Source organism: Entelurus aequoreus, linkage group LG07 (assembly GCF_033978785.1).
Source record: "Entelurus aequoreus isolate RoL-2023_Sb linkage group LG07, RoL_Eaeq_v1.1, whole genome shotgun sequence".
NCBI classification, from domain to species: domain Eukaryota; kingdom Metazoa; phylum Chordata; class Actinopteri; order Syngnathiformes; family Syngnathidae; genus Entelurus; species Entelurus aequoreus.
This window is the reverse complement of record NC_084737.1, coordinates 78,657,166-78,668,022: the sequence shown is the minus strand read 5'-3', so window position 1 is coordinate 78,668,022 and position 10,857 is coordinate 78,657,166. Positions and strand designations below refer to the sequence as shown.

The window sequence follows — 10,857 nt, the reverse complement described above, 5'->3', positions numbered from 1 at the left end:
CATCTTACCTGCTCTCCGTTCTCCTGGTTCCTGCATCTTGGGGTCACAAAGCCATGCGAGTTCCCAACAGTTGGAACCCGCTCCTTGGTGTTTTGAAAGAGAATTAAAGGCCTACTGAAAGCCACTACTACCGACCACGCAGTCTGATAGTTTATATATCAATGATGAAATCTTAACATTGCAACACATGCCAATACGGCCGGGTTAACTTATAAAGTGCAATTTTAAATTTCCCGGGAAACTTCCGGTTGAAAACGTCTATGTATGATGACGTTTGCGCGTGACGTCAATGGTTGAAGCGGAAGTATTCGGACATATTGTATCACAATACAAACAGCTCTGTTTTTATCGCAAAATTCCACAGTATTCTGGACATCTGTGTTGGTGAATCTTTTGCAATTTGTTTAATGAACAATGGAGACTGCAAAGAAGAAAGCTGTAGGTGGGATCGGTGTATTAGCGGCGGCTGCAGCAACACAACCAGGAGGACTTTGAGTTGGATAGCAGACGCGCAATCCGACGCTAGCCGACGCTAGCCAACGACCGCATCGATGATCGGGTGAAGTCCTTCGTCGCGCCGTCGATCGCTGGAACTTAGGTGAGCACGGGTGTTGATGAGCAGATGAGGGCTGGCATAGCTCTGTCGAGGTCCCGTAGCTAAGTTAGCTTCAATGGCGTCGTTAGCAACAGCATTGTTGGGCTCCGCCAGGCGGTACAGCATTAACCGTGTGGTTACAGGTCCAGAGTTTGGTAGTATTGTTGATCTTCTGTCTATCCTTCCAGTCAGGGGCTTATTTCTTTTGTTTCTATCTGCATTTAAGCACGATGCTATCACGTTAGCTCCGTAGCTAAAGTTCGCCGATGTATTGTCGTGGAGATAAAAGTCACTGTGAATGTCCATTTCGCGTTCTCGACTCTCATTTTCAAGAGGATATAGTATCTGAGGTGGTTTAAAATACAAATCCGTGATCCACAATAGAAAAAGGAGAAAGTGTGGAATCCAATGAGCCAGCTTGTACCTAAGTTACGGTCAGAGCCAAAAAAGATACGTCCTGCACTGCACTCTAGTCCTTCACTCTCACGTTCCTCATCCACGAATCTTTCATCCACACTCAAATTAATGGGGTAATCGTCGCTTTCTCGGTCCGAATCGCTCTCGCTGCTGGTGTAAACAATGGGGAAATGTGAGGAGCCTTTCAACCTGCGACGTCACGCTACTTCCGGTACAGGCAAGGCTTTTTTTATCAGCGACCAAAAGTTGCAAACTTTATCGTCGATGTTCTCTACTAAATCCTTTCAGCAAAAATATGGCAATATCGCGAAATGATCAAGTATGACACATAGAATGGATCTGCTATCCCCGTTTAAATTAAAAAAAATCATTTCAGTAGGCCTTTATGCCTCATTTGTAGGTATATCTGAGCTCTAAATTTGTTTTAATTATGTCCTCTGTGTATTGAATTTAAATCTGCATTTCTGATGACATATTATCCGTATGTAATATTGCCTGCATTTCTGATAGTGGTTTAGACCACAGCAAACGTAACCCAGCTTGCATAGATCCATTAGAAGAAGACAGCCCGCCATTTCCTTTAACTTGGACACAGACATCTAAAAGGCTTAACCATGAGATGTTCACAAACGAAGTAATAAAATAAAATTACTTTTAATATTTCTCTTTTGGTCTGTGCTGTCTATGTGATTGTGGTGTGGTTCCTGTGTATTGTGTTAATTTTTATGCTCAAAATTGCGGAAATTCCGTGTTTCCTGATGAAAATAACGCAGCAGAGAAGTGAGGCAGACACAGGAAGTGCCTCCACGCGTGTGCGTGCGAGAGGGCTTGTTGCCGCGGCGAAAAGGCAGGCCATGAGGCATCAATTACCTCTGCCTCAAGGTAGGCGGCGATATATTGTCAACTTGCACTTCAAAAGTTAATGAACTGCCAACACCGGTTAACCCCCAAGAAGTAGAAGAAGAAAACAACAGACAACAACTGCTACGCTTCCCGCAAACTGTGACGCTTTTTCGCCCTAAAAATGCAGGATTTGATCTCTAAAATAAGGAATTTTTCAAAACTGGACTTTCAACCAAAGCAAGAAGTCATTACTACTGGGAGACCAACGCCAGAGATGCCAGATTTGATTCAAACGTGTGTGGTCCGAGGACAGAAAATAAGGCCTTAAAGGCCTACTGAAAGCCACTACTACCGACCACGCAGTCTGATAGTTTATATATCAATGATGAAATCTTAACATTATAACACATGCCAATACGGCCGGGTTAACTTATAAAGTGACATTTTAAATTTGCCGCTAAACTTCCGGTTCGAAACGCCTCTGAGGATGACGTATGCGCGTGACGTAGACCGGCGAACACGGGTATGCCTTCCACATTGAAGCCAATACGAAAAAGCTCTGTTTTCATTTCATAATTCCACAGTATTCTGGACATCTGTGTTCGTGAATCTGTTTCAATCATGTTCATTGCATTATGAAGAAGGAAGCTGAGCAAGCAAAGAAGAAAGTTGTCGGTGCGAAATGGACGTATTTTTCGAACGTAGTCAGCAACAACAGTACACAGCCGGCGCTTCTTTGTTTACATTCCCGGAAGATGCAGTCAAGATGGAAGAACTCGGATAACAGAGACTCTAACCAGGAGGACTTTTGACTTCGATACACAGACGCCTGTAGAGAACTGGGACAACACAGACTCTTACCAGGATTACTTTGATTTGGATGACAAAGACGCAGACGTGCTACTGTGAGTATGCAGCTTTGGCTTCTAAACATTTGATCGCTTGACCGTATGTGCGCAACTTTTTTTTGCGTATGTACGTAACTTTTTTAAAATATATAAGCTTTATGAACCTTGGGTTAGGTGAACGGTCTTTTGGGCTGAGTGATTGTGTGTGTTGATCAGGTGTTTGAATTGTATTGGCGTGTTCTATGGAGATAGGAGCTAGCATAGGAGCTAGGAGCTAGCGTAACAAACACGCAGGTGTTTTTATGCAGGATTAATTTGTGGCATATTAAATATAAGCCTGGTTGTGTTGTGGCTAATAGAGTATATATATGTCTTGTGTTTATTTACTGTTGTAGTCATTCCCAGCTGAATATCAGGTACCGTGAGCATGCAGCCTTGGCTGCTAAACATTTGATAGCTTGACCGTATGTGCGCGTCACGTACGTAACTTTTTAAAAATATATAAGCTTTATGAACCTTGGGTTAGGTGAATGGTCTTTTGGGCTGAGTGATTGTGTGTGTTGATCAGGTGTTTGAATTGTATTGGCGTGTTCTATGGAGCTAGGAGCTAGCAGAGGAGCTAGGAGCTAGCGTAACAAACACGCAGGTGTTTTTATGCAGGATTAATTTGTGGCATATTAAATATAAGCCTGGTTGTGTTGTGGCTAATAGAGTATATATATGTCTTGTGTTTATTTACTGTTGTAGTCATTCCCAGCTGAATATCAGGTCACCCCCGGCTCTCACAGCATCTTCCCTATCTGAATAGCTTCAACTCCCCACTAGTCCTTCACTTGCACTTTACTCATCCACAAATCTTTCATCCTCGCTCAAATTAATGGGGAAATTGTCGCTTTCTCGGTCCGAATCTCTCTCACTTCATGCGGCCATCATTGTAAACAATAGGGAACTTTGCGTATATGTTCAACTGACTACGTCACGCTACTTCCGGTAGGGGCAAGCCTTTTTTTTATCAGATACCAAAAGTTGCAATCTTTATCGTCGTTGTTCTATACTAAATCCTTTCAGCAAAAATATGGCAATATCGCGAAATGATCAAGTATGACACATAGAATAGATCTGCTATCCCCGTTTAAATAAAAAAAATTCATTTCAGTAGGCCTTTAATAACTATAATTCATCCATCCATCCATGTTCTACCGCTTGTCCCTCTTAGGGTTGCGGGGGTGGCTGCAGCCTATCCCAGCTGCATTCAGGTGGAACGTGGGGTACACTACCGTTCAAAAGTTTGGGGTCACGTTGAAATGTCCTTATTTTTGAAGGAAAAGCACTGTACTTTTCAATGAAGATAACTTTAAACTAGTCTTAACTTTAAAGAAATACACTATACATTGCTAATGTGGTAAATGACCATTCTAGCTGCAAATGTCTGGTTTTTGGTGCAATATCTACATAGGTGTATAGAGGCCCATTTCCAGCAACTATCACTCCAGTGTTCTAATGGTACAATGTGTTTGCTCATTGGCTCAGAAGGCTAATTGATGAATAGAAAACCCTTGTGCAATCATGTTCACACATCTGAAAACAGTTTAGCTCGTTACAGAAGCTAAAAAACTGACCTTCCTTTGAGCAGATTGAGTTTCTGGAGCATCACATTTGTGGGGTCAATTAAACGCTCAAAATGGCCAGAAAAAGAGAACTTTCATCTGTAACTCGACAGTCTATTCTTCTTCTTAGAAATGAAGGCTATTCCACAAAATTGTTTGAGTGACCCCAAACTTTTGAACGGTAGTGTACACCCTGGACAAGTCGCCACCTCGTCTCAGGGACAATAACATTTCAAATGGAATCTTTCCAAAACTGCCTCCTAACCTTAACCAACCTGTATCCACATGAATTAGAGCTCAATCGTTTAAAGTAAAAATAAAACTTCAAATGTGTCAGTGCCACACCTCACCACAGGTGGCCCTTTTGTGGACAGTTTCAAGTGAACAATTTGGACTGCACCTGTTTTCTACTTTAATTACATTTGAATGATTTAACTCAATTAGCTAATTAAGCCTTTAATGTTTGGTTTTTTTTTGCGGATAATCGTTGCATAATTAACATACAGAACATTCTAGGGCTGTGTCAAGTTAACATAAAAAGGTGGCTCAAAGTCGTCCTCAGCACAAAGCATCTTCACTGCAAAGGTAAAACGACACAACTTTACATCTTACTAGTCCAACTTTGTTTCATGTGACAATTTTTTAACATAACCGTATTTTTCTACCTTTGCACAGATGCAGTTTACTCTCTTCCTCCTCTGTGGGATCAGTGGACTGATAGCTGGAACTGTATGTTCAAATCTCCCCGACTAACTTGAATTAACATTTAATATTCTCTGTCATTTATTGCCATGTTCATGTGTTGGTAATGCTTTTTTCAGTGGGCTGCGCCTGCAGAAAAGGAAAAAAAAGGTTGGTAGCTGAGAATTTTTGAAGGTTTGTTTCTGGTTTTTTGACGTAAAACAACAATTGTGTTGCAGATTGCTGTCCTCCGGGATGGACTCAGGTGGAAGGCCACTGTTACATCCTGCAAGAGCATCCCAGGATTTTTTCTGATGCAGAGGTACAGTACGCAACAATTTCACACAGCAGTTCTGACGTAACGCTAAACCAGTTAGAATCAGTCATGTATTTGTTTCGGCTGTTCATTCAACACTTCTACAAAGTACTTTTTACTTTCCAGTCTTTGGTCGTCTAGCACATTGGTCGCCAACATTTTTGAGCCAAAAGGGGTGGAAATCTAAAATTGGTTCTTGTTTAAAAGCGGTTTCTCGTGTTTCGATTCCTGGGAATCATTTGCTAGGTTTGGTAAAACATTAGATTTAGATTCAACGTTTCGAATCAACATTTCATTTCTACCTCAACTGTGAAAAAAATTAGATAGATAAAAGGGAAAATGAGCTACATTTTAAAAATATATCAGCCAGAAAAGTGTGATTTGTCCTGGAAAAACAAGGAAAAATAATAACTTGGAACAAGGAGTAGTCGTGCAGGCGCAGTAGCGATGGCGTGGATTCCGAGGGAGAATAATCCAGCATCTTAGTTAGGTTAATTGCTGAATGAAAGACAGGGAGCTTATGCAGGAAACTTAGAACACAAAACATGGATTTACCAAAACAAAACTCAACTCTCAGGCAGAATGTGACAAGATCCCCTTATAAGAAAAATGTAATTTGTTTTTTTCCTTCGGTTTCTTCCATCAGAAATTCTGCAACGCTCTTGGTGGGAATCTGGCCTCAATCACCGATGCGGTTAAAAATGCCGTCGTGACTCAACTGGTTCGGAATGGCGGTTTTCGGCCCGCCTGGATTGGACTCACTGATGCGGTCACGGTAAAAGCTTTACTAGTAGCAAAGTTGTCTTTTGTTCGGTATTCAGTATTGGAGTAGTTGCATGTCTGATGTTTCATGGTGATGTTTGATGCTAATAATGTTGTAACATAAAAACATGTCAAAGCAATAAATGAAATTGCATGCAGTCGTTATTTTTAGGCGTCTCTCGTTCAAATGTGACTTTGTCTCGCAGGAGCAAGTCTTTATTTGGACCGACGGCAGCCCCTTTGATTTCCGGAGCTTTTTCTCATCTTTCATTTTTGGTGACTGTGTGTTCATCACTTCATCTGGTATGAGTATAATCAGTGAGAGCAATTTAATTATGATTGAATGTAGTGTCATGCTTCAAACTTTTTCTTTTAAGGTCGATGGGTCCCTTCACGTTGCTTCTCCAGGAGGCCCTTTGTTTGCGGCCAAGAAGCGTGCTGTGATCCTCACTAATCAGCCCATCACATCTTCCAGAACACGACCTCTTAACTTTTTCAACACCGGGGCCCAACTTTATGGTTATGGTTTAAGTTTACTTCAAACATGCATACAGTTAAAATGTGTACAATGTTTACTTTAACGGTTCAAAGTACTGTTTAGTTCAGTAGCCACCAAGAAATAAAAAATATATCCAAATCAATTGGTTCCTGTTGTTCTTCATGGGAGGTTACAGAAATATGTAGCCCAAGCTTCAAAACAATGGTCTTAAAATGTATATTTCCATTTAGAAAGTTTCAAATATGAACCCCTAACTTGGTTGGAACAAGCAAATGTATACTGCAAAAAAGAGCTGACAAAATATAAGATTAAAAGACTATATTTACGACGGTATAGCTCGGTTGGTAGAGCGGCCGTGTCAGCAACTTGAGGGTTGCAGGTTCGAACCCCGCTTCTGCCATCCTGGTCACTGCCGTTGTGTCCTTGGGCAAGACACTTTACCCACCTGCTGCCAGTGCCACCCACACTGGTTTAAATGTAACTTAGATATTGGGTTTCACAATGTAAAGCGCTTTGAGTCACTTGAGAAAAAGCGCTATATAAATGTAATTCACTTCACTTCATATTTGGGGGAAAAAAACAAATATAATAATATATTGCACTGGCTCCCTGTTCATCTTAGAATTGATTTTAAAACCTTGCTGTTTGTTTTTAAAGCTTTACATGGACTGGCACCTCAATATATGTCGGACCTCATCCAAATTTACAATCCTGCGCGCGCTCTGAGGTCCGAGAGCCAGCTCCGGCTCGTAGTGCCCAAGACCAGACTTAAAACCAGGGGAGACAGGGCCTTCTCTGTGGTCGGCCCTAAGCTCTGGAACACTCTGCCCCTCCATGTTCCAACTGCTCCCGCAGTGGAGTGTTTTAAGTCTCGTCTTAAGACCCACTTTTATTCTCTGGCTTTTAACACTACGTGAGTTGTGTGGTCCTCTGTTGTCCTCTGTGTTTTTAAAATTTTGATTTCTATCTACTGTTATAATTGGTTTTACCCTTTAAAATTGTTTTTAATCATATTTATTTTATATTGGTTTTATATGTATTTATTTTTTTGTTTTTAGTCAGTCATTGGTGGAGCTAAGGATAATATTTGAATATTGTTTTTAATATTGTTGTGCAGCACTTTGGAAACATTTTGTTGTTTGAATGTGCTATATAAATAAAGTGGATTGGATTGGATTGAGAAAAAAAACAAAAAAAAACTAGTGAAATTATCTATCCATTTAGCTAGTTAGTTTTACTTGATAAGACAGCCAAAATTAAGTTTTGTATGTCTAGAAATTAGCAGGACTTAAAGGGAACTGCACTTTTTTGGGAATTTTGGCTATCGTTCACATTCAATATGAAAGACATGATGACGGATGTATTTTTTTAATGCATTCTAACTGGTAAATAAAACTTGCATTGTTTTAAGACTGGTGTACACTCTCGCGTCACGTAACTAGCGTAGGCAACGCCATCTTGCCCCCTACCCCTGCGTAGCCTCCCGCAAGGCTTGCGTGCACCTTCCAAAAACTTTTATTGACAATCTTGTGCTAACAAAGTGTTCAACTTCGACATACGTCTTTTTCTCTCAAACACAACACTTATCATTCTCCGACTAGAAACTCATGGTGTAAAAATGTATCAGCAAACAATATTTTAGCGACATTGTGCAAGCAGACCAGCAGTAAGCCACGCCTTCTTTCTCTTAGACCGGGGTTCTGCAACCTGCGGCGCTAAAGAGCATACTTGCCAACCCTCCCGTTTTTAGCGGGAGAATCCCGGTAGCCTGTTCTCACGTCCACTTTCCCACAATATAAACAGCTTGCCTGCCCAATGAACGGAGAAGTTAAACAGGACAATACTGCCATCTAAAGGATAGCCACCGGAACACTGAAATTCAAGTTTTTTTGTTTTTTTTCTATGTAAATAAAAAAAAAAAATATATATATATATATATATGTATATATATATATATATATATATATATATATATATATATATATATATATATATATATATATATATATATATATATATATATATATATATATATATATATATATGTATATATATATATATATATATATATATATATATATATAGCTAGAATTCAGTGAAAGTCAAGTATTTCATACATATATATATATATATATGAAATATATATGAAATACTCGAGTTGGTGAATTCTAGCTGTAAATAACCACGCCCCCAACCACCCCCCAACCCCCGACCAAGCCCCCCCCCCCCCCCCCCTACCCCCCACCTCCCGATATTGGAGGTCTCAAGGTTGGCAAGTATGCTAAAGAGCCACATGCGGCTCTTAAGCGCCGCCCTAGGGGCTCCCTGGATCTTTTTCAAAAATGTATGAAAATAAAAAAATATGGTAGATATTTTTGTTTTAATAGGGTTTCTGTAGGAGGACAACATGACACAAACCTCCCTACTTGTTAGAAATCCAACTGTTTATATTAAACACGATTCTCTGATGAGTGTATTTGGCGAGCGCCGTTTTGTCCTAATTTTGACGGTCCTTGAACTCACCGTAGTTTGTTTACATGTATAACTTTCTTCAACGATGCCAGAGAAAGAGATATTTTATGCCACTCATTTTTTGTCTCATTTTGTCCACCAAACGTTTTATGTTGTGTGTGAATGCACAAAGGTGGACTTTGTTGATGTTATTGACTTGGTGAGTGCTTATCAAGCATATTTGGTCAGTGCATGACTGCAAGCTAATCGATGCTAACATGCTATTTAGGCTAGCTCTATGTACGCATTGCATCATTATGCCTCATTTGTAGCTATATTTGAGCTCTAAATGTATTTTACTTATGTCCTCTGTGCATTTAATTTATATCTGCATTTCTGATGACATATTATCCCTATGTAATATTGCCTGCATTTCTGAAAGTGGTTTAGACCAGTGGTCCCCAACCACCGGTCCGTGACGTATTGGCTACCGGGCCGCACGGAGACATTAAATAATTTATAACCGACCGCACTTTCTCCACTTTTTTGGCCATTCCCACCAGACACACCAATAAGCTTGTTCATAGATGTATTATAAAACTCCTAATAGGAAGTCGCGATTTGCTATATTTGTTACATCTTTGTCACATGGGACAATGCACATTAATAAACATATCAAATCGTAGCCAAAAGCTAGGTTTTTTCATTGATTTGAGAAGTTTATTGACATCTTAAAGAATGGAATCCACGTAATGCTTTAAAAAGGCAAATGGATGGCACAAAAAGCCAAAAGGCTTGTTTCCATTGTGGTCCATAGGTTCTGTCTAGCTATGTTGATGACCTAAGATCAGGGTGGATCAGGAACAAAGTGACCATAGTAGTTCAAGTGCATAAGGCAGATGGAGAAGTACTAAATTGTTGCATATAATAATTGAGCTGAAGGAAGTAAATACACATCTCCTTTGGCCTAGTAAGTTAAAGTGCAGGTATTATTGCACATCGTCCTATTACATGAGTAGTTAGCAATAACGGATGTATTTACGCATGGAAAATTGGACCAAAAAAGCTAACATTAGTGTATCTACGTATAAAATGTTCCACAAAATATGAATACATACACTGCAAAAAGTCTGTGTTCAAAAACAAGGAAAAAAACGAGGGGTATTTTATTTGAACTAAGCAAAATTATCTGCCAATAGAACAAGAAAAGTTGGCTTGTCAAGACTTTGCAAAACAAGTAAAATTAGCTAACCTCAATGAACCCAAAAATACCTTAAAACAAGTATATTCTCACTAATAACAAGTGCACTTTTCTTAGTAGAAAAAAAGAGACCTTTTTGCTCAATATGTTGAAAAATATTCTTAAATTAAGTAAATGCTAGTGCCATTATCTTGACATAATGATATGCGCTCGGCATTACGTTTCTTGAAACCAGCAAACTTATACTAAAAACTAATTTATTGTTCTTAATGGAAAGGCAACAAGGCAACATCTTGTTACTCTCGGGGTCTCCTAGCCGTCTAAAAATGCTTTTTTCCATGGATAACATGACATCATCGCGCCAAGTGCGTGCTCTTTCAGTCAATTAGTGCGCATATATACAGCCCGGCCCCTGGCCCAAATTTTTTTAATTGTAATTTTGAAGAATTTATCTGAATGTGCATGAACTATTTCTGTTCAAAATTGTTAGAAATGTCACATGTTAAATGTTTAAATATTAACTGTCAGTTTACTGTACTGTGCCAACTGTACTAATATAGGAGTACGTGTTTTCTATTGTTTCATTGAAAATAAAACAGCAAAGTCCATTTGGCTGTCATCTGTTTTAATTATGAGA

The 10,857-nt window shown here is 39.5% G+C and overlaps 2 protein-coding genes across 3 annotated transcripts in view; both read left to right on the top strand.

The window, feature by feature from the left end:
• The window catches only part of LOC133654287 (rho guanine nucleotide exchange factor 7), a 74,528-nt gene that overhangs the window by 32,010 nt on the left and 31,661 nt on the right, over positions 1 to 10,857 (top strand). The gene's annotated exons all lie outside the window — the stretch shown is intronic.
• Positions 1,852 to 6,802, top strand: LOC133654289 (snaclec alboaggregin-A subunit beta'-like). Its single transcript, XM_062054549.1, has 8 exons — positions 1,852 to 1,894; positions 4,827 to 4,895; positions 4,986 to 5,039; positions 5,132 to 5,162; positions 5,231 to 5,313; positions 5,954 to 6,082; positions 6,276 to 6,372; positions 6,447 to 6,802. Exons 3-8 carry the CDS (start codon positions 4,986 to 4,988, stop codon positions 6,521 to 6,523), a joined length of 471 nt encoding a protein of 156 aa, XP_061910533.1. The 5' UTR covers positions 1,852 to 1,894; positions 4,827 to 4,895; the 3' UTR covers positions 6,524 to 6,802.